Genomic DNA, 25,500 nt, shown 5'->3' on the forward strand with positions numbered 1-25,500 from the left:
TCAGGTGTTGTTATGTTGTACAGGGCTTACTCATTTCCTCTTTCTGCTGTAACAATTGTGAATGAATGATCCACTTGACACTCCTGGAGGAAAACTTTGTTTTGATCAGGAAAAAAAATAACAGAAAAATCCGCAGCTTATTCCAAAATGATTGTGTGTCTGTCTCCTATGTAATTGCGCTCTGGAATAATGTTGTGAATGACATCTGCTGGGTCAAAACATGGTCTCTTCCTGACAGGTATTTACTTGCCAACAAAGTCAAAGAGATTTATTTCAAAATCATGCATGGTTATTACCCTGTAAAGACTGTGATGGTTAGATGCAAGAAGGACATTGATGTTACCTGCACCTTATGTAACATGCATCCAGAGACTGTTTACCACCTGTTTTGGACTTGTGGAAGCACTCCATCACTATGACAGGGCATCTGTCGGACAATATTCAGGACAAATTTCTGCTTTGTTTTAAAGATGTGCTATTTGGATTTACACTGTATGAAAAACAATTTGAAAACGTATTATTAAATTTGACCTGCTGTTGTACTCTGTCTCAAAGTGTTAAAACATGTGCTCAATGTTTCCTTACCATTATTGCTATGTTGTCTATTACCATTGTTGGTATTTTGTCTATTACCATCCATCCATCCATCCATCCATCTTCTTCCGCTTATCCGAGGTCGGGTCGCGGGGGCAGCAGCCTAAGCAGGGAAGCCCAGACTTTCCTCTCCCCAGCCACTTCGTCCAGCTCTTCCCGGGGGATCCCGAGGCGTTCCCAGGCCAGCCGGGAGACATAGTCTTCCCAACGTGTCCTGGGTCTTCCCCGTGGCCTCCTCCCGGTTGGACGTACCCTAAACACCTCCCTAGGGAGGCGTTCGGGTGGCATCCTGACCAGATGCCCGAACCACCTCATCTGGCTCCTCTCGATGTGGAGGAGCAGCGGCTTTACTTTGAGCTCCCCCCGGATGACAGAGCTTCTCACTCTATCTCTAAGGGAGAGCCCCGCCACCCGGCGGAGGAAACTCATTTCGGCCGCTTGTACCCGTGATCTTGTCCTTTCGGTCATAACCCAAAGCTCATGACCATAGGTGAGGATGGGAACGTAGATCGACCGGTAAATTGAGAGCTTTGCCTTCCGGCTCAGCTCCTTCTTCACCACAACGGATCGATACAGCGTCCGCATTACTGATTACCGATCCGCCTGTCGATCTCACGATCCACTCTTCCCCCACTCGTGAACAAGACTCCTAGGTACTTGAACTCCTCCACTTGGGGCAGGGTCTCCTCCTCAACCCGGAGATGGCACTCCACCCTTTTCCGGGCGAGAACCATGGACTCGGACTTGGAGGTGCTGATTCTCATCCCAGTCGCTTCACACTCGGCTGCGAACCGATCCAGTGAGAGCTGAAGATCCCGTCCAGATTAAGCCATCAGGACCACCTCATCCGCAAAAAGCAGAGACCTTATCCTGCAGCCACCAAACCGGAACCCCTCAACGCCTTGACTGCGCCTAGAAATTCTGTCCATAAAAGTTATGAACAGAATCGGTGACAAAGGGCAGCCTTGGCGGAGTCCAACCCTCACTGGAAACGTGTCCGACCTACTGCCGGCAATGCGGACCAAGCTCTGACACTGATCATACAGGGAGCGGACAGCCACAATCAGACAGTCCGATACCCCATACTCTAAGAGCACTCCCCAAAGGACCTCCCGAGGGACACGGTCGAATGCCTTCTCCAAGTCCACAAAGCACATATAGACTGGTTGGGCAAACTCCCATGCACCCTCAAGGACCCTGCCGAGAGTATAGAGCTGGTCCACAGTTCCACGACCAGGACGAAAACCACACTGTTCCTCCTGAATCCGAGGTTCGACTATCCGGCGTAGCCTCCTCTCCAGTACACCTGAATAGACCTTACCGGGAAGGCTGAGGAGTGTGATCCCACGATAGTTAGAACACACCCTCCGGTTCCCCTTCTTAAAGAGAGGAACCACCACCCCAATGTCTATTACCATTGTTGGTATATTCATTATTCCTACATTGTTGATACAAATTATTGTTACAGTGTAATAATTATTGTTACCTGTGGTAATGCCACTATGATACAACATTTGTATTATAATCCTTGAACAAAGTAACAGTGAAACTCATGTGAATAATCACTGAATGGAGAACTGGGGGTGGGATTAAATAAATTATCTTCTTCCCACTCCCTTTCAGGCAAAACTGGACAATCATGCATTACATACTATACATTACCTTTTGCACTATATTAATTTTTATTATTATGTGTTGTCAACTTTGTACTTTTTTTTTTTTAATTATTATTTTTTTATGTCTTTGCCTGAAATAAATAAATAAATGAAAAATGAATGAAAAAGGAATTTTACCTTTGCAACCTCATTATACTATTGGCTAAGTTTTATATTCATAAATGTAAGTTTCTCAATACCCGACCTGTTTTTTGTGTCTTTAAAAAAAGAATTAGAATTCTACTTTAAAACAATCTCTACCTCCAACAACCAAAAAGCTGGGAAAGCTATGATGCTGTGCACCAAATTTGGATTATTTTTGGAACTTGTGTGAGCCTATGGTTTTATATTTTGTTATATATACTGTATATATTTTACATACTATTTTAGTTACTTTATTGAGTTTACAACACCCTGGAGATGTTTTGTACTGTTTCTGTACTTGTTTTGATTATTATTATTTATTGATTGTATGTTAATGTTGCATATTATAAATAACATTTAAAAAATAATAATAATAATAATAATTAGAAACCATTTGTAAACATCAGCATGGCGGTACAATATGTTCGCTGTCTTTGCACGGTTTTTAAATACTTTCTTACAGTCACTGAATGGAGAACTGGGGGTGGGATTAAATCAATTATCTTCTTCCCACTCCCTTTCAGGCAAAACTGGACAACCATGTCAATACTATACATTACCGTTTGCACTATATTAATTTTTATTATTATGTGTTGTCAATGTTGTACTTTTTTTTTTTAATTATTATTTTTTATGTCATTGCCTGAAATAAATAAATAAATGAAAAATTAATGAAAAAGGAATTTTACCTTTGCAACCTCATTATACTATTGGCTAAGTTTTATATTCATAAATGTAAGTATCTCATTACCCGACCTGTTTTTCGTGCCTTTAAAAAAGAATTAGAACTCTACTTTAAAACACTCTCTACCTCTAACAACCAAAAAGCTGTGAAAACTATGATGCTGTGTACCAAATTTGGATTATTTATGGCAGTGGTTCTCAAATGGGGGTACGCGTACCCCTGGGGGTACTTGAAGGTGTGCCAAGGGGTACGTGAGATTTTTTTTTTTAAATATTCAAACATCCTTTATAAATATAAATTAAAAAAAATATCTTTTTTTCAAAATAGTTCAAGAAAGACCACTACAAATGAGCAATATTTTGCACTGTTATAAAATTTAATAAATCAGAAACTGATGACATAGTGCCATATTTTACTTCTTTATCTCTTTTTTTCAACCAAAAATGCTTTGCTCTGATTAGGGGGTACTTCAATTAAAAACATTTTCACTGAAAAAAGGTTGAGAACCACTGGTTTATGGTACTTGTGTGAGCCTATGGCTTTATATTGTGTTACATATATATTGTGCATACTATTTTAGTTACTTTATTGAGTTTACAACCCCCTGGCGATCGTTTTGTACTGTTTCTGTACTTGTTTTGATTATTATTATTTATTGGTTGTATGTGGATGTTGCATATTATAAATAAAGGTTTAAAAAAATAATAATAATAATAATTAGAAACCATTTATAAACATCAGCATGGCGGTACAATATGTTCGCTGTCTTTGCACGGTTTTTAAATACTTTCTTACAGATTTGTGCTCGATGCAGTCGTTTCGCTGACTCTATGACATGTTAGTTTCTCTACCTTTGCCTCGAAGTTGATTCCATGTTGGAAGGCGTCCTCGTTGTGCAGCGGGATCCTCAGATCATGTCCATCATCCACAAGGTTGTATTTGCTTTTCCCAGGCATTTCCAAAAGTGGTAGATGGGTAAAGAACACCAAGGTAAGAAGAAGAATAGTGTCGACACAAGAGCAGGCAAAAAAAAAAAAAAAAAATGAAACGTCAAAATCTGGTCAGTGCAGGTTCCTCGTCGAAGTCGTCTTCCCCAGCATTGCACGCCACTTTGCGGGCAACTTCGCTCACTGGCAGCCGCTCTTCGGAATTCACGTAAAAGCGTTCAAAAACACACCGACTCCGATTAGGGAAGCGCCGAGCGGTGACGGAATTCTACTGGCGGAGTTTCACTTTTCCGAGCGTCTTGAGTGTGGAAGTTGGCCGAGCCCTGCCTGCGTCCCGCATAACTGGACTCTTCCCCCGGCATGCAGGAGGGAGGGAGGGAGGGAGTGACTGGGGACGTCCGGTCCTTCCAGCGGGTTCAATTCGACCACAACACACCGTGGCTGTCTGGGGGAGGAGCCACACACTGTGGTCCCGCCCCCTTTCCACTGCGCTCACGTGAGAAGAACCGGAAATGTATCATCAGTAAAAGGAGTGGCGACAGTGGCTACTGTGGCTCTTGGGTAAACTTTGACTCTTTATTGACAAAGGTAATACAATAAACACTGTCAAGGTATTATTTGTAATACAGGCCAATGTGGAAGCTTGTAAATTAGACTTAGACTTCCTTTTATTGTCATTCAAATTTGAACTTTACACTACAGATAAGAACGAAAGTTTGTTGCACTAGCTCGTTGTAATGCAGGATAAAAGAGCGATAAGGTGCAGATATAAATAAATAGAATACTGTACGGATAAATATATTGTACTTTTGCATATGCATCCACGTTTATGACATACTTGCCAACCTTGAGACCTCCGAATTCGGGAGATGGGTGGGGGTTTGGTTGTAGTGGGGGGTGTATATTGTAGCGTCCCAGAAGAGTTAGTGCTGCAAGGGATTCTGGGTATTTGTTCTGTTGTGTTACAGTGCGGATGTTCTCCCGAAATGTGTTTGTCATTCTTGATTGGTGTGGGTTCACAGTGTGCCGCATATTTGTAACAGTGTTAAAGTTGTTTATACGGCCACCCTCAGTGTGACCTGTATGGCTTGCAAGTATGCCTTGCATCCACTTATGTGTGTGTGAAAGCCGCATATATCATGGGACTGGGCCGGCACGCTGTTTGTATGGAGGAAATCGGACGTGACGACAGGTTGTAGAGGACGCTAAAAACAGTGCCTTTAAGGCATGCCCCCAATATTGTTGTCCGGGTGGAAATCGGGAGAAATTCGGGAGAATGGTTGCCCCGGGAGATTTTCGGGAGGGGCACTGAAATTCGGGAGTCTCCCGGGAAAATCGGGAGGGTTGGCAAGTATGGTTTATGAACGTATGTTATATTGTCTTTAAATTCCAGCGAGTTAATCGGTTTTGGGGGGGAATTGAGGGGATTATTATGATGCGTTCAAGAGTCTTATGGCCTGAGGGAAGAAGCTGTTACAGAACCTGGGCTGCAGAACCTCTTTCTAGAATCCAGCAGTGAAAACAGTCCTTGGTGGGGGTGGGAGGAGTCTCTGCAGATTTTCTGAGCCCTGGTCAGGCAGTGGCTTTTTGTGAGTTCCTGGATAGGAGTAAGAGGAGTCCTGAGGATCTTTTCCGCTGTCCTCGCCACTCTCTGCAGAGACTACCAGCCTGAGGCATACTTGCCAACCCTCACGATTTTCCCAGGAGACTCCCGAATTTCAGTGCTGTTATGTTATTGTTTTAAATAACACATCATTGGATGTCTTGCAGAACTGTCTTTTAATAACGATAACATATTACAAGCGCTTTTTCAACATTTGTGCGTACCAGGTGTGTCCACCTCTAAAGAGTCCTACTCGACACATACTATAATTGGTTCCTAGTCGTTTGTAGACTATTACTACCACCATGTGGTCAAACACTATCATTACATGTGCCCCTCCCGGAAATCTCCCGGGACAACCATTCTCCCGAATTTCTCCCGATTTCCACCCGGACAACAATATTGGGGGCGTGCCTAAAAGGCACTGCCTTTAGTGTCCTCTCTCACCTGAAAAGGAGACTATATTATATATGTCTCCGTTATCCATAGGTTTATCTATAACCCATAAAGTAGGCAGGCACGAAGCTATTTCTCAGCGTGTGTTTATTCCAGCCGGCACGTTAATACACTGACACACAACATCCGGATTCCCATCATGCATTGCTTCAAAACTACGGCAAGTAATAATGTCCAAAAACATAACAGAGACGAAGCAGAAGAACGAAGAAGAGACATGGCGACGACAAGTAAGAAGAAGAAGTACGCTTGCAAGTTCCAAAATGATTGGAAAAAATAATTTCAGTTCATCCAGGACAGCTCGAAGGGGAAGGGGTATGCTGCCTGCAAATTTTATATATATATATATATATATATATATATATATATATATATATATATAAAAATGTATGCCTATATATATATATATATAAGAAATACTTGAAAATATATACACCCTCACTACCCCCCATCTCCCGAATTCGGAGGTCTCAAGGTTGGCAAGTATGGCCTGAGGCACTGCAAGCTCCACTCCAGACAGTGATGCAGTTGGTCAGTAGGCTCTCTATAGTGCCTCTGTAGAATGTGGTGAGAATGGGGGGAGGGAGTTCTGCTCTTTTCATCCGACGCAAAATGTGCATGCGCTGCTGAGCTCTTTTTACAAGAGCTCCGGTGTCTAGGGACAAAGATCATACTGTCAGTTATCTGCACCCCCAGGAACTTGGTGCTGCTTACAGTCTCCACTGCTGTGCCGTTGATGAGTGTGGCTGGACGGGTGCCTCCTGAAGTCGACGATCAAGACCAGGTTGTTGGTTCTGCACCAAAGCTAATACATTACACTGTCAAGGTATTATTTGTAATACAGGCCAATGTGAAAGCTTGTAAATGTCAACTGATGGCCTGCAGGCCACATGTTATTTTCCACCAAGGCCCCAGAATCAGGGGTGTCAAAGTGGAGAGGAATGTGGGGATGCTCTACCGGGGTTTTGTAAAGTTTAAATATTTTTTCTGGAATTTCAATCAGTATCAATCAATATTCTTTATTTAACCAGGTAACACCATCCATCCATCCATCCATTTTCTTCCGCTTATCCGAGGTTGGGTCGCGGGGGCACCAGGCTAAGCAGAGAAGCCCAGACTTCCCATTACCCAGCCACTTCGTCCAGCTCCTCTCGGGGGATCCCGAGGGGTTCCCAGGCCAGCCGGGAGACATAATCTTCCCAACGTGTCCTGGGTCTTCCCCGTGGCCTCCTGCCGGTCGGACGTGCCCTAAACACCTCCCTAGGGAGGCGTTCGGGGGACATCCTGACCAGATGCCCGAACCACCTCATCTGGCTCCTCTCAATGTGGAGGAGCAGCGGCTTCACTTTGAGCTCCCCCCGAATGGCAGAGCTTCTCACCCTATCTCTAGGAGAGAGCCCCGCCACCCGGCGGAGGAAACTAATTTCGGCCGCTTATACCCGCGATCTTGTCCTTTCGGTCATAACCCAAAGCTCATGACCATAGGTGAGGATGGCAACGTAGATCGACCGGTAAATTGAGAGCTTTGCCTTCCGGCTCAGCTCCTTCACCACAACAGATCGATACAGCATCCGCATTACTCAAGATGCCGCACCGATCCGCCTGTCGATCTCACGATCCACTCTTCCCTCACTCGTGAACAAGACTCCGATGTATTTGAACTCCTCCACATGGGGCAAGATCTCCTTCCCAACTTGGAGATGGCACTCCAACTTTTCCCGGGCGAGAACCATGGACTCGGACTTGTAGGTGCTGATTCTCATCCCAGTCGCTTCATACTCGGCTGAGAACCGATCCAGTGATGACCAGGTAACACACACACCGTAACTAAAAATACTGAAGTGAATTAATTAACTCGTATTATGTTCTACATGTGGTGAATGTTTATATTCACCTTGGAGAAAGCAAACCACCAAGTGTAAGTAAACAGTGGTATTTCAGTTTGAGCACATAATAAGATAAGGCCCCTTAATTTGATATTCGCAGGTGGATTGGATCACTTCTTGTAGGTACGAGGCCCTAATTGGGACTTCGGAATGCAAAAGTGATAACATATCCTTGAGAGGAGACTACCTGTCTAGCTCAATGCTAACATTTAAGTTATGACTTAAAGCAGTTGTTTTCCAGACACTTACACACAAACATCTCCTTTTATGGTCAGGATGTGCTCTCCTGACCCAGCACACACACACAGACAGGGGGTCGGAATATAAGACTGGTGGTTTGGCTTCTCCAGTTTAGGAGTCCTTCATTTTTTGACCTAGGCTCCTCCAGGGAACTGCAGACCTGTATAATGACGTTCGCTTGTAAAATAAAGCAACTTTTGGTTCAGTAAAGCGTCTCCGACGTCTCCACACTGCCGTGACATACTTCTGTCTGGACGAGGTTGACAAGACCAGGAATACACTTCAATACAACTTGCACAAAGTAGCACAGACCTGGGCAAAATACGGAACGCGGGCCACATGTGGCCCGGTATGATTTTCAATCCGGCCCCCCGGACGTTCTACATTATTTTTTTCGAACTTTAACATCGAAACTGTCGGCGCCATTATGATGTGCAGTGCTGTTTTTAAATTACCGTAAGTCTTGAACTTATTTTAGTAGACACGCTAAATATTACTGTAAATGAATGTTGTCAAAAGTCTGCTTACTATTGAGCATCGGAGTTGCTCTATTCTGCCTATCAAGCGGTTTAGCAAACATCCAAACACCTCCATTAACATTCATAACGTCATGTAATGTCTACGTATTTTGCTCATTTTAAACATTATTGTAACAAACACATCACAATTTTCGCTTTTCCCTTCAACAATAACAACTACTACTAATCATAGCACACTTTGTGAGAGCCAACAAACATAATGCAACATCACTTACTGCACAATGTTTGCTCTCACCGGAATGCCGACTGGTAGAATGTTGATATATTCTTGTTTACATGAAGAATGACTCATAATCCTTGCAAAGAACAAAGGTGGGCGGAACCAAGCATCTTTTTGGGTCTTTTTCGCCATCTCCGGGATGTCAAAGTGGACCAACTTCTCGGTTTATGGCCACAACCTTCTACTATCCAGGTGAGAGGCATTATTTATCATCCAGAATAAAATTTCACGAACTGTTTTTAAATGACCGTAAGTCTTGAACTATAGAAAGTATTTCAATGGTCAAAATCTGCGCTTTTGGTTGTTATACGAGTAATTACGATAATCTACGTCACAGCAGCTCAGACGAGGAACAAAGCAGAGTGGGCGGGGTTTGTTTTCAGAGTAGCCAGCCCGAAACCCGTGTGTCAGAAACAGATGCGGAAGCAGATTTTTTACGTGATAATATATAGGGCTGGGCGATATGGCCTTTTTTTAATATCGCGATATTTTAAGGCCATATCACGATACATGATATATATCTCGATATTTTGCCTTAGCCACTTGACAGCAGTATGATGATTCTATGTGTCTACATTAAAACATTCTTCTTTATACTGCATTCATATATGCTACTTTAAAACTTTCATTCAGACAAGGAAATCACAACTAAAAAAATCAATTTTTTTTTCATAAGGTGTTGATCTGGAAATGTTTGCCTCAGCATTTTGATGGTGTGGACGTGTGGCACCGAACTGAGATGTTGAAACTGACATGCGGAGTAAGCACTCTTTATTCTCTAGCTAGTGTGTGTGTGTGACAATCATTGGTACTTTAACTTTAACAGGTGTCTTTTCAAATTATGCTACATATTAGCAGTAATGCTACTTTTTATAGCAACGCTTTCGCCCCACACCTGACAAATTACGGTTTTCTGTTCGACATATTCCCACTTGAAGCCAAACCACCGCCAGACGATGGACCCCCTGCTGTTTTTTGGGGGAATTAATTATTCCTTCATTTGTTACCAGATTCGCATCTTCTTTCTCTCGTATTAACGCAAGCATCACAGCTAACGCCTCATACGAGGGCGTATATGTACGTATGTGACGTATGTCGTGACAGTATGTGACGTGTGTAGAAGCTGCGCTTGTCTGTCTGTGAGAAGGAGAGACAGGAAAGAGCGAGGAGAACCTGTAGTGTAATGTCCGCAGCTAAAAGCAACTGCGTGAGAACGCATACTCGAATATCACGACATAGTCATTTATTACACTTTGCTTTCATATTTTGCTGTTTGTTACATTTTTGTTGTGTTTTGCTTGATTATAAAAAATACACAACTATTGAGGAGCTGGTCTGGGAAGTAAAAGATGAGCGATGTTCATATGTTGTTAATATTCAGTGTTTTATTGTTCATAGTTAATATTGTAAATACCACTTTCTTTATTTTCATGTACATTTTGGGTGTCCCATTCAATAAAAAACTGTAAAATTCCATTCTGTTTTTTTGAGATGGTCTGTCATAATGTTTTTAGAACTCTATCGGACATTGTGTCTCTCAATGTGGCCACCGAATCAAAATACTTGCCCATCTCTGAAGTAGTGTATAGTTCGAACCAAAAGGGGAACTGCACTTTTTTGGGAATTTTGCCTATCATTCACATTCCTTATGGAAGACAAGCACACACATGTCCATTCTGCCTATAAAGCGCTTAAAAAAACTTCCAAACCCCTCCATCAAGGTTTTATACACACATCGTGAGTATATATGTAATGTAGTAATAGGAACATTCATCATAGCCGGTAATATTTACATATTTTGCTCATTTTAAGCATACAGCGGCATTTTCGTTTCAAAATGACGTTCGCTTTTTCCCTCGACAACGTCACTGATTACTACTCACTGCAGACTCTATTGTAACAAATGCATTACAGCGTTTTCTTTTCCCTTCAACAATAACAACTACTACTAATCATTGCACATTTCATGAGAGCCAAGAAACATAATAAAATATCACTTACTGTACAATGTCTGCTGTCACTACGATGCCCACTGTTAGGTTGTTGATATATTCCCATTTAGATGAAGAATGACCATAGTCCTTGCGAAGAAAAAAGGGGGGTGAAATCAAGCGTCTTTTTGTGTTTTTCTGTCAGCTTGTGTATTCATGCTTCTAATATCAAGGTGAGATGCATTATTTATGATCTAAAATAACCTTTCACAAGCTCCGAGGCATTGAAAGCAGCTCAGCTGATAATGTCAAAATAGAAACACAAGCTTGTTAGGACTCTGATCATGACGCCGCTATAAATAGTTAATCTGTATTAGCGCTTATAAAAACAATATTACTATGTGGTTAATATTCAAGTCACAAAATGTAAATGGAGTATTGGCGCTTTTTTGTATGTTTTTTAGAGGGCTTTATGGGCGGAATAGAGTACGTCTCATTGGCTCCATTGTAAGCAGACTTTTTAATTTACGTTTATTTACGCGTTAGAATGCATTTAAAAAAGTACATCCGTCGTCTTGTCTGTCATAATGATTGTGAATGATAGGCAAAATTCCATAAAAAAAATTGCAGTTCCCCTTTAATATACAAACACGCAATAGGTCAAAAGAATTAAAACATTTTCAGTTAAAAAAAAATATTCAAACACAAGTACAATGCCCAATAGAACTGGTTTCTCAATCCTTTAAAATGGATTGAAATTCCCCCAAAGTGATGAGTTCAGGTAACCTCAGATCCTTTTGTAAGTCATTCCATGACATACTTGCCAACCCTCCCAGATTTTCCGGGAGACTCCCGAAATTCAGCGCCTCTCCCGAAAACCTCCCGGGATAAATTTTCTCCCGAAATTCAGGCGGAGCTGGAGGCCACGCCCCCTCCAGCTCCATTAGGTCCATAAGTCCTCCCAGCGCGGTAACAACACACAACAACAGCAGTCACGTTTTCGTCTACCGTAAAGCAGTTCGTCTGCCGTTAACAGCAATGTTGTGACACTCTTAAACAGGACAATACTGCCATCTACTGTACATGCATATGTGACAATAACATCTACGGCTTTTAGAGAGTGCAGTGCACAACTGCGCACACAACAAGGAGACGAAGCAGAATGCATCATCAGAGAGGGTTTTCAGCATGGTTAGAAAAATAGTGACAGAGAATAGAACAAGGATGGACAATTCAACCCTTAACTCAACAATGAGTAGATGAGTGTTATGTGTGTGTGTATATGTGTAAATAAATGAACACTGAAATTCAAGTATTTCTCTTATTTATATATATATATATATATATATATATGTATATATATATATATATATATATATACATATATATATATATATATATATATAAATATACATATATATATATATATATATATATATATATATATACAATAAAATAAATATATATATATATATACATATATATATATATATATATATATATATATATATATATATATATATATATATATATATATATATATATATATATATATATATATATATATATATATATATATATAGCTAGAATTAACTGAAAGTCAAGTATTTCTTATATATACTTGGTGAATTCTAGCTGTAAATATACTCCTCCCCCCGCCCCCCACCACCTCCCGGAATTGGAGGTCTCAAGGTTGGCAAGTATGTTCCATGACCACGGAGCAGCATATCTGAAGACTTTTTTTTCCAAGATTCGCGTTGGCTCCAGGAACCAACATGCTCAGGATGTCCTGTGACCGTGAACTGTAGCGACTGAAATCTCTACAAGGAACACAAATAGGTGGGAGCCAGCCCAAGAAGTGATTTATATATATATATATATAAAAAAAACATCCATCGAGGAAATCTGTGGACAGACCAAGATGTACTGTTTGCCCTGTAGCTATGAACATATTTGATTTGTAATTAATCATAGCAGGAATTAATCTATGTCCAGAACCAATTAACGGTGATAAACAAGGGATTACTACGCTAGTTTTAAAGATTGTATCTTGTAAATTTCAAAGACTAATTAAACGTGAAAAATTGTCAAAAGTTTTAATTTGTAAGTTAGAAAAAAAAACTGTCATGAAAAAAAAGGAGAACTGTACCGTATTTATCGGACCATAAGGCGCACCGCACCGTATTAAAAGGCGCATTAAAGGGGTCATACTATGATTTTTTTCTAAATTTAAAACACTATCTTGTGGTCTACATAACATGTAATGGTGGTTCTTTGGTCAAAATGTTGCATAGATTATGTTTTACAGATCATCTTTAAGTCGCTTTTTGACAGTCGCTTCCGGATGCGCCGTTTTGTGGGCGGTCTTATTTACGTGGCTCACCTACGACAGCGTCTTCTCCCCGTCATCTTTGTTGTAGCGGTGTAGCGTGCAAGGACGGGTGGGGGAGAAGTGTCAAAAAGATGGAGCTTACTGTATGATATTCAGACTTTACTTAAATCAGTAACGGAGCAGCATCTTCTCATCCGGAAACAACACCGGAAATGTGTCCCGTGAAAAAACGTCCGAACGGAACTCTAATAACTAAAGTTCCTTGGGTGAATAATGTAAACTCACTATACCGGTATGTTTTAGCGCTTTCATGGCGAGTTTGACAGATATAAGTAAGAACTTTACACTACTTTATATTAGAAATGGCAACAGAAGAGGATGAATGTCCCATAACAAGAAGATAGGGAAAAAGAAGAAGATTATCGACTATGGTGTCGCCACGGACTACAAAGGCGGACGCGAGCAATTTTTCAGGATTTATGCAGATCCCAAATACAGATCAGCAGTTACCAGAAGTTAAGAAAAGTTGCTTTTGCATAATATGGTGAAACAAAACGCCAGATAGTATGTCTTACCTTATACACACACCATAATAATACTCGTATGTTGAAGTACAGTACAATCCATCAAGCGGTGCGGCTTCATAGCTTACCAAAGTCGTACTAAAAAAATGTTGATAGATTTTTGAGCGCCGTGTGTAATGTTCTATATTTTCAATGGAACATTTAAAATGTTGGTGTTGTTTACTTGAGTCATATTGCAGTCTACACGTATCTGTTATGTGTGACTGCCATCTACTGGTCACACTTGTGACCCAATAAAATTGCTTCGACGTCGGTAAGAAAAAACAGAATTATTCCGTACATTAGGCGCACTGGGTTATAAGGCGCAGTGTCGAGTTTTGAGGTGGGAAAAAAGGATTTTAAGTGTGCCTTGTAGTCCGGAAAATAGTAGCAAGAAGTGGAAGAAGTGTCAAAAATGGAGCTAACTGTTTTAATGACATTCAGACTAATTATGTAAATCCACTACAGTTTTTAGTGCTTTGATAGCTAGTCTACTGACAGATATAAGTAAGAACTTTACACTACTTTATATAAGAAATGACAACAGCGGAAGGTGAATGCCACATAACAAGAAGGTAGAGAAAAAGAACAAACTTATCGACTACGGTGTCGCCACGGACTACAATGGCGCACGCACATTTTCAGTACTTATGCAGATCCCAAATACAGATCAGCAGGTACCAGAAGGTAAGAAAAGTTGGTTTTGCATAATATTGTGAAATAAAACGCCAGATAATGTCTGCTCATAGGTGCCATTTTGCGGTCCATATACGCACACCATATTAATACTCGTATGTTTAATGCACCGACAATCCATCAAGCGGTGCGGCTTCATAGCTTACCGAAGTCGTACTAAAAACATTTTGACAGATTTTTGAGCACCGTGTGTAATCTTCTTTTATCTCAAAGGAACAATTAAATTTTTTACTGGTGTATCACTTATGTGTGACTGCCATCTACTGGTCACACTTATCATTACACCATGTACCAAAAATAATAGCTTCGAGGTCGGTAAGCACAACCTGAATTTTTAGGCGCACCAGGTTATAAGGTGCACTGTCCATTTTTGAGAAAATTTAAGGATTTTAAGTGCGCCTTTTTTGGAGTTTTGCCTATCATTCACAGTCCTCAACAAGAACACATATGTTTTTCTTGTTTTATACTAGTAATGTAAATTAATGTTATCAAAATTCTGCTTACAACTGAACCAATGGGAGTTGCTCTATTCTGCCTATCAAGCGCTCTAGCAAACATCCAAACACCTCTATTAACGTTTATATACATGCTGTTATACAGTATACATCAGTGACGTGTGGTGAGGTTCATGACTGGTGAGGCACTGACTTCATCACAGTCAGATTTACAAACATATGAACCCTAAAGAGTATCTTATTCACCATTTGATTGGCAGCAGTTAACGGGTTATGTTTAAAAGCTCATAACAGCATTCTTCCCTGCTTGGCACTCAGCATCAAGGGTTGGAATTGGGGGTTAAATCACCAAAAATGATTCCCGGGTGCAGCGCCGCTGCTGCCCACTGCTCCCCTCACCTCCCAGGGGGTGATCAAGGAATGGTCAAATGCAGAGGACAAATTTCACCACACCTAGTGTGTGTGTGACAATCATTGGTACTTTAACTTAACTTTAACTTTACACATACAAACTGTAGCACACAAAAAAGCACATTTAATAAAAAAAAACGTTATTATGGTTGTGCTGGATGCACCCCCGCTGTAGAATGCACCCCCTGACGGGAGTGTTATAACTAAAGCCAACACTTAAACTTTCCACGTGCAAGATTGAATCTATTTAAAAAAGTTATTTAATAAGAAGCCAAAAGTGCAAAAACAATAATGTTCGTGTTGGAGGAGTTGTGAATGAATGAAATATGAAATCCGTGCTGCAGTCTGCAGGTGTACCTAATGTTGTGGCCCTGCGGTCGCTCGCGACTCCTCCAACGCGAGCATTGTTGTTTTTGCACTTTTTGGCTTCTTGTTGGGTGACTTTTTTGAGTGGGTTCGGTCTTGCACGTGGAGGGTTTGGGTGTGGGCTTTGGTCGGTGTGGCACTCCAGTCGGGGGGTGCGTTCTACGGCGGGGGTGCATTAACCGGCACAAGGAGGCGGGATTACTGCGAGCCTCACACAGTCTTCGCAGCAGTTTTGTGATTGCTCAGCACAAGAAATACGTTACACACATACAGTTGTTGACAAAATACACTGTACATTATATACCTCAGCTAACTAAACTATGGAAATGTATAATATAATTCATATAGCAATACGGTCTCACTGCACAGCAGGCCAGCAGTTAGCCGAGTCATTGCGCAATCCATGTTGAGGCACAACTGAGTGTCGTGCCTCAACTGGCTGCTGATCACCGCACCGTCTCTTCTCAGTATTTGAACGGCAAATGTGAAAATTCAGCGATTTTGAATAAAAATATTCTAAAACTGGTGAAGTTAAATGGAAAATAACTTTATAGTATAATCACTGGATACATATAACAATAATTAATTTTTTTTCTTTTAACATTTTTTTTCATTCCATGATGGCAGGTGAGGCAGGGGCCTCACCTGCCTCCAGTGGCTGCACGTCACTGGTATACATGTAATGTAGTAACAGGCACATTCATAACGTCATTTAATATCTACGTATTTTGCAAATTTTAAGCATACGGCAGCGCATTATTGTAACAAACGCATCACAAGGTCAACAACAACTACTACTACTAACCATAGCACACTTTGTTAGAGCCAACAAACATAATATAAAACATCACTTACTGCACAATGTTTGCTCTCGCCGGAATGCCGACTGGTAGGATGTTGATATATTGTTGTTTATATAAATAATGACTCATAATCCTCGCAAAGAAAAAAATAGTGGGCGTAACCAAGCGTCTTTTCGGGTCTTTTTCGCCATCTCCAACTTCTTGGTTTACGGCCCCAACCTTCTGCACTTTCTCTGTGTTATTATTATTATTGGCTTTTATCTAGTTTTCACTTTGTCTGTATAATTTTTATTATCATTATTATCGACTCATCTTTGCCTTATTCTATTTTTTATTTTCCTATTTTAATGATGTTGCATCTGTGTTGTTGTTGTTGGGGACAAGTGTTGTAAATTAGCTTTGGCTACAAACACTATGATGCATACATTGGATAACTGATTCAGATGTCTATGTTTTTGTATCTGTCCCTATTTCAAATAAACCTCTATAAAACCTCTAGCCAGGTGAGAGGTATTATTTATCATCCAGAATTAACTTGCATGAAAGCTCATAATGTCAATACAGTTTCCTCTCTTGATCAACGTGCCGCGAAAAAATAGGTTCTTAACATCAGCGCTTATAATAGCAATATCGCTAATACTTGGCTAATATTTAGGTCATGAAATGTGAATGGAGTATTGTTGGCACTTTTTGAATGTTTTTTATTGGATTTTATGGTCGGAATAGACTCAATGACATCATGGCTTCTATAGGCTCCATTGTAAGCGGACATTTATTTACGATTATTTATTAGTTCGAATGCAGTAAAAGAAAGATATGTGTTCTTGTCTCTCATAAGTGTTTGATGAGCATGCCTCAACTTTCTCCGTCTTTTTTGCCACTTGTGCCAGCTTTTTTGAAACATGATGCAGGCATCAAATTCCAAATGAGCTAATATTTGCAAAAAATAACAAAATTTTCCAATTTGAGCGTTAAGTATCTTGTCTTTGCAGTCTATTCAATTGAATATGAGTTGAAAAGGATTTGCAAATCATTGTATTCTGTTTTTATTTACGATTTATTTACACAATGCGCCAACTTCACTGGTTTTGGGGTTTCTAGAAGGTTGTGGCACCAAGCCCGGAAGTTGCTCAACAAAAAATCCACACCCACTAACGTGATAGTATATAGCTCTCAACTTGGCTCTCAGGGAAGTGAACGCAGCACCAGACCCAAGGACATTGTTAGGATTTTTTTTTAAATCTGAGGAGTAAGGATTATTCTCAGTTTACCTGCTCAAGGAGATCAACAGTGGTGAGAGATACAACATCCCATCAGTCGGAATCCCAATAGAGAGCGGACATTGTGAAGTGAATTATATTTATATAGTGCTTTTTCTATATTTACCCATTTTTGCTGGATTTTATAAGATTCAATTTTATTGCTACAAAGGGTCAAGGGCCAATAATAAACGAGCCGAAAATGGCCCTGTGACCATACTATGGACACCCTGAACTACAACACAGAGCACACTATGAGAACTCACAGTGACATACATGTCTAAAATGGCCTTTATAGTTGTGTGCTTGTTTAATCTCTTAGTGATGTGACAGTCATGTGACTATCTCAGGATGTGTGTCAGGTAAACAAATGAAGGAGAATGTTTTTGCCATTAAATTTAATATAAACCTATTTAACAATAATAAGGTATGCTTTAATAAGGTATCAAAAATCATATTTAAACTTTTCTTATTTCTTGAATTACTTCATACAAAACAAGCTCCCGCTGTGACATGTACTGTGTGTCACATCAGGCCTATAGCCTTAAAATTGCTGTAGAATTATTAGTTTTGTACACCAAAATTCATCTATTTTATTATTCAACTTCTTCTTCTTCTCCAGATGGCACGCTCTACTATCCATATTTTTCACCCGATTCAAACTGTTCCAACTGCAAAGTGGTCAGCCTATTCAGGAGTCGCGGGCTTTCCCTTGACAAATTCCAAAAATTACCAGATTTCCCAGAATTTCCGGGACATTTTTCCCATTCAAAATGAATTGGCCATTTTTCAAACTTACACCATTGCCACATTTTTCAACCTATTCATACCATTCCACCTTCAACATATTCCACCATCCTGGAAATTCAAACTGCTCTTTTTCCGACTTCAAAAAAATTCCAGGATTTTCCATAGTTCCTGGTTTTCCAAAGCCCTATTTCCACCCTTTTTCCTAGCGACTACTCCTTCCACATTTTTCAACGCATTTCAACCGTTCCACCGTCATAACATTCCTCGTAATTGAAGTTGTTTTTTGAACTGGAAAAATTCCCAGTTTTCCCGAAATTCCAGGAATTACGTAATACCATTTCTCAATTCAACATGTGACTGCTTCAACATTTCTCGACCGATTAGAAAAATTCCAACACCAACCATTTCAACTCATCCAGTCCATTCAAGTTTTTTTTTAACCATTTTCCAAAAAATTCCAGCATTTCCCGAATTTCCCACATTTTGGGGAAATTCCCATTGAAATTCTTCAAAGTTCCACAACCCCCATATTTTTTATCCGATTCAAACCGTTCCAACTTCTAAATATTCAGCCTGTTCAGGAATTGTGTGCTCTATTGAACTGGAAAAATTCCCAGTTTTCCCGAAATCCCAGGAATTACGTAATACTATTTCTCAATTCAATATGTTACTGCTTCAACATTTGTCGACCGATTTGAAAAATTCCAACACCAACCATTTCAACTCATCCAGTCCATTCAAGTTTTTTTCGTACCATTATCCAAAAAATTCCAGCATTTCCCGAATTTCCCACATTTTGGGGAAATTCCCACTGAAATTCTTCAAAGTTCCACAACCCCCATATTTTTTATCCGATTCAACCCGTTCCAACTTCTAAATATTCAGCCTGTTCAGGAATAGTGTGCTCTATTGTACTGGAAAAATTCCCAGTTTTCCCGAAATTCCAGGAATTACGTAATACCATTTCTCAATTCAACATGTGACTGCTTCAACATTTCTCAACCGATTTGAAAAATTCCAACACCCACCATTTCAACTCACTCAGACCATTCAAGTTAGTTTTTACCATTTTCCATAAAATTCCAGCATTTCCCAAAATTCCCACATTTTGGGGAAATTCCCACTGAAATTCTTCAAAGTTCCACAACCCCCATATTGTTTTATCCGATTCAAACCGTTCCAACTTCTAAATATTCAGCCTGTTCAGGAATTGTGTGCTCTATTGAACTGGAAAAATTCCCAGTTTTCCCGAAATTCCAGGAATTACGTAATACCATTTCTCAATTCAACATGTGACCGCTTCAACATTTCTCAACCGATTTGAAAAATTCCAACACCCACCATTTCAACTCACTCAGACCATTCAAGTTAGTTTTTACCATTTTCAAAAAAATTCCAGCATTTCCCCAAATCCCCACATTTTGGGGAAATTCCCACTGAAATTCTTCAAAGTTCCACAACCCCCATATTTTTTATCCGATTCAAACCGTTCCAACTTCTAAATATTCAGCCTGTTCAGGAATTGTGTGCTCTATTGAACTGGAAAAATTCCCAGTTTTCCCGAAATCCCAGGAATTACGTAATACCATTTCTCAATTCAACATGTTACTGCTTCAACATTTCTCGACCGATTTGAAAAATTCCAACACCCACCATTTCAACTCACTCAGACCATTCAAGTTTGTTTTTACTATTTTCCAAAAAATTCCAGCATTTCCCGAATTTCCCACATTTTGGGGAAATTCCCATTGTAATTCTTCAAAGTTCCACAACCCCCATATTTTTATCCGATTCAAACCGTTCGAACTTCTAAATATTCAGCCTGTTCAGGAATTGTGTGCTCTATTGAACTGGAAAAATTCCCGGTTTTCCCGAAATTCCAGGAATTACATAATACAATTTCTCAATTCAACATGTGACTGCTTCAACATTTCTCGACCGATTTGAAAAATTCCAACACCAACCATTTCAACTCATTCAAGTTTTTTTTTTTACCATTTTCCAAAAAATTACAGCATTTCCCGAATTTCCCACATTTTGGGGAAATTCCCATTGTAATTCTTCAAAGTTCCACAACCCCCATATTTTTATCCAATTCAAACCGTTCCAACTTCTAAATATTCAGCCTGTTCAGGAATTGTGTGCTCTATTGAACTGGAAAAATTCCCAGTTTTCCCCAAATTCCAGGAATTACGTGATACCATTTCTCAATTCAACATGTGACTGCTTCAACATTTCTCGACCGATTTGAAAAATTCCAACACCAACCATTTCAACTCATTTAGACCATTCAAGTTTTTGTTTTTTTACAATTTTCAAAAAAATTCCCGCATTTCCCGAAATTCCCACATTTTAGGGAAATTCCCATTGAAATTCTTCAAAGTTCCACAACCCCCATATTTTTATCCGATTCAAACCGTTCGAACTTCTAAATATTCAGCCTGTTCAGGAATTGTGTGCTCTATTGAACTGGAAAAATTCCCGGTTTTCCCGAAATTCCAGGAATTACGTAATACAATTTCTCAATTCAACATGTGACTGCTTCAACATTTCTCAACCGATTTGAAAAATTCCAACACCAACCATTTCAACTCATTCAAGTTTTTTTTTTTACCATTTTCCAAAAAATTACAGCATTTCCCGAATTTCCCACATTTTGGGGAAATTCCCATTGTAATTCTTCAAAGTTCCACATTCCCATATTTTTATCCGATTCAAACCGTTCCAACTTCTAAATATTCAGCCTGTTCAGGAATTGTGTGCTCTATTGTACTGGAAAAATTCCCAGTTTTCCCGAAATTCCAGGAATTACGTAATACCATTTCTCAATTCAACATGTGACTGCTTCAACATTTCTCAACCGATTTGAAAAATTCCAACACCCACCATTTCAACTCACTCAGACCATTCAAGTTAGTTTTTACCATTTTCCATAAAATTCCAGCATTTCCCAAAATTCCCACATTTTGGGGAAATTCCCACTGAAATTCTTCAAAGTTCCACAACCCCCATATTGTTTTATCCGATTCAAACCGTTCCAACTTCTAAATATTCAGCCTGTTCAGGAATTGTGTGCTCTATTGAACTGGAAAAATTCCCAGTTTTCCCAAAATTCCAGGAATTACGTGATACCATTTCTCAATTCAACATGTGACTGCTTCAACATTTCTCAACCGATTTGAAAAATCCCAACACCAACCATTTCAACTCATTTAGACCATTCAAGTTTTTTTTTGTTTTTTTTACCATTTTCAAAAAGATTCCAGCATTTCCCGAATTTCCCACATTTTGGGGAAATTCCCATTGAAATTCTTCAAAGTTCCACAACCCCCATATTTTTTATCCGATTCAAACCGTTCCAACTTCTAAATATTCAGCCTGTTCAGGAATTGTGTGCTCTATTGAACTGGAAAAATTCCCAGTTTTCCCAAAATCCCAGGAATTACGTAATACCATTTCTCAATTCAACATGTGATTGCTTCAACATTTCTCGACCGATTTGAAAAATTCCAACACCCACCATTTCAACTCACTCAGACCATTCAAGTTTGTTTTTACTATTTTCCAAAAAATTCCAGCATTTCCCAAAATTCCCACATTTTGGGGAAATTCCCACTGAAATTCTTCAAAGTTCCACAACCCCCACATTTTTTATCCGATTCAAACCGTTCCAACTTCTAAATATTCAGCCTGTTCAGGAATTGTGTGCTCTATTGAACTGGAAAAATTCCCAGTTTTCCCGAAATCCCAGGAATTAGGTAATACCATTTCTCAATTCAACATGTGACTGCTTCAACATTTCTCGACCGATTTGGAAAATTCCAACACCAACCATTTCAACTCATTTAGACCATTCAAGTTGTTGTTTTTTACCATTGTCAAAAAAAATTCCAGCATTTCCCAAAATTCCCACATTTTGGGGAAATTCCCACTGAAATTCTTAAAAGTTCCACAACCCCCACATTTTTTATCCGATTCAAACCGTTCCAACTTCTAAATATTCAGCCTGTTCAGGAATTGTGTGCTCTACTTCAACAAGTAGTCATTTTGAAGTTCAACTTCAGCATTGGACCACTCACACGCAGGAGTTGCTTCATCTAGTTATTACTATTATTTTAAATTAACTGTGCTCTTTTTTTTAGAAACATAATCACAGACCTTTGACATAATTAAAATAAATGTGTTCCACTTGGTCACGATGCCTCATAGTTTTCCTTTAAGCAGAAATAGGTCTGGGTTCTTATAGGGTGAGAGTTAAAATGTATCTGGTATAGTCAAAGTGTATATTAAAATATATAGATTTCTTGATAGAGCACATATATATCACCTCAAAGTGACTGATGTTTGGCATGAAAAGTCAATACAAGCACTGTAATTTACTATAATTAACAAACTTTCAACAACCATCCCATTTTTTTCTGGAAATTTTTTTTATTTTTTTATTTTTCTTGAAACTACAAAACCTGTCGGTTACTCATGAATTTAAAGAAAGATAAAGATAATTACATATTGTATCATTGTAGTTTACCCGACATAATATCAAATCAAATATGCTAAAAGTACTGTAAGGAAAGGATGCCCACTGGTGGTCATGTTTGGAACTATGTGTGTATTGGATCTTGGCAAAATATTTTATTGGAAAGTAAAAAACATTTTTTGTCACAGTTCTCCTGAAACAGAAACATTGCTTAGAATACAGTTCTCACTTAGATATTGAACGTATGAATCATGCATGGTATGTGGAAGAAGGTGGTTTAAAAATGTCTTACATGGAAAGGTTTATGCAGCAGTGATGATGTGCATCTTGTACTCTGTTCATTTGTACAAAGCTGTACTCAATCCAACAGAGCCCATCTGTGTCACCCTGGGGGTGAAGATGCAGAACTCCCCTCAAGGTGGTCCCAGGCAGGAAGGAAAGGAGAAGTGGAGCAGCGGTAATTCACTTTCACACCACAGCTTTTAGAAATAGTTTAAGGCTTCACAGAGAGAAGCGGCATGTTATGTCACACTGAGCATCTGGCAACAACAACACAACTGTCTTATCACATCCAGCTTCCTCTGTGATTGGCACTTAATACAAATTAATGCCTGACAAATCAGTAAAAGACTGAAGCTAGAGAGACACAAAAACTGCCACACTCACTTGTCTGCGCTAAATCCAGGACAATCCAAAAAAAGTATCATACATTATGTTTGTAAAGTACAAACCCCGTTTCCATATGAGTTGGGAAATTGTGTTAGATGTAAATATAGACGGAATACAATGATTTGCAAATCCTTTTCAACCCATATTCAATTGAATGCACTACAAATACAACATATTTGATGTTCAAACTCATAAACTTTTTTTTTTTTTTGCAAATAATAATTTACTTAGAATTTCATGGCTGCAACACATAACAAAGTAGTTGGGAAAGGGCATGTTCACCACTGTGTTACATGGCCTTTCCTTTTAACAACACTCAGTAAACGTTTGGGAACTGAGGAGACACATTTTTTAAGCTTCTCAGGTGGAATTCTTTCCCATTCTTGCTTGATGTACAGCTTAAGTTGTTCAACAGTCCGGGGGTCTCCGTTGTGGTATTTTAGGCTTCATAATGCGCCACACATTTTCAATGGGAGACAGATCTGGACTACAGGCAGGCCAGTCTAGTACCCGCACTCTTTTACTATGAAGCCACGTTGATGTAACACGTGGCTTGGCATTGTCTTGCTGAAATAAGCAGGGGCGTCAATGGTAACGTTGCTTGGATGGCAACATATGTTGCTCCAAAACCATATATGTACCTTTCAGCATTAATGGCGCCTTCACAGATGTGTAAGTTACCCATGTCTTGGGCACTAATACACCCCCATACCATCACAGATGCTGGCTTTTCAACTTTGCGCCTATAACAATCCGGATGGTTCTTTTCCTCTTTGGTCCGGAGGACACGACGTCCACAGTTTCCAAAAACAATTTGAAATGTGGACTCGTCAGACCACAGAACACTTTTCCACTTTGTATCAGTCCATCTTAGATGAGCTCAGGCCCAGCGAAGCCGACGGCGTTTCTGGGTGTTGTTGATAAACGGTTTTCGCCTTGCATAGTAGAGTTTTAACTTGCACTTACATATGTAGCGACCAACTGTAGTTACTGACAGTGGGTTTCTGAAGTGTTCCTGAGCCCATGTGGTGATATCCTTTACACACTGATGTCGCTTGTTGATGCAGTACCGCCTGAGGGATCGAAGGTCACGGGCTTAGCTGCTTACGTGCAGTGATTTCTCCAGATTTTCTGAACCCTTTGATGATATTAAGGACTGTAGATGGTGAAATCCCTAAATTCTTTGCAATAGCCGGTTGAGAAAGGTTTTTCTTAAACTGTTCAACAATTTGCTCACGCATTTGTTGACAAGGTGGTGACCCTCACCCCATCCTTGTTTGTGAATGACTGAGCATTTCATGGAATCTACTTTTATACCCAATCATGGCACCCACCTGTTCCCAATTAGCCTGCACACCTGTGAGATGTTCCAAATAAGTGTTTGATGAGCATTCCTCAACTTTATCAGTATTTATTACTACCTTTCCCAACTTCTTTGTCACGTGTTGCTGGCATCAAATTCTAAATTTAATGATTATTTGCACAAAAAAAAATGTTTATCAGTTTGAACATCAAATATGTTGTCTTTGTAGCATATTCAACTGAATATGGGTTGAAAATGATTTGCAATTTAATGTATTCCGTTTATATTTACAGCTAACACAATTTCCCAACTCATATGGAAACGGGGTTTGTATGTAGTATGAATGTTCTAATCAGGGTTTTATGCTGCCGAATCCAATACCAATCTTCCATGAGTGTTATTGGCCGATACCAATACCGATCACATGCATGAATTATAAATGTGTCGATACTTATGGAAGCATTATTGTAGCAAAAATTATTTGCAAACGTATATCTCAATCTGTGCGCATGTACC

At 39.6% G+C, this 25,500-nt stretch overlaps 1 protein-coding gene across 4 annotated transcripts in view; it reads right to left on the minus strand.

Annotated features, from left to right (window-relative positions):
* LOC133616388 (carboxyl-terminal PDZ ligand of neuronal nitric oxide synthase protein-like) overlaps window positions 1–4,400 on the minus strand; it is a 365,792-nt gene extending 361,392 nt beyond the window's left edge. For all 4 annotated transcript variants that reach the window (XM_061975575.2, XM_061975576.2, XM_061975574.2 and 1 more), the window contains exon 1: window positions 3,930–4,400. In XM_061975575.2, coding sequence (XP_061831559.2) covers window positions 3,930–4,034 — 105 coding nt within the window. In that variant the 5' untranslated portion in view covers window positions 4,035–4,400. The remainder of the gene's footprint in view (window positions 1–3,929) is intronic.
* Between the last annotated feature and the right edge of the window lie 21,100 nt (window positions 4,401–25,500).

The sequence above is a fragment of the Nerophis lumbriciformis genome, linkage group LG14 (genome assembly GCF_033978685.3).
Source record: "Nerophis lumbriciformis linkage group LG14, RoL_Nlum_v2.1, whole genome shotgun sequence".
NCBI lineage: Eukaryota > Metazoa > Chordata > Actinopteri > Syngnathiformes > Syngnathidae > Nerophis > Nerophis lumbriciformis.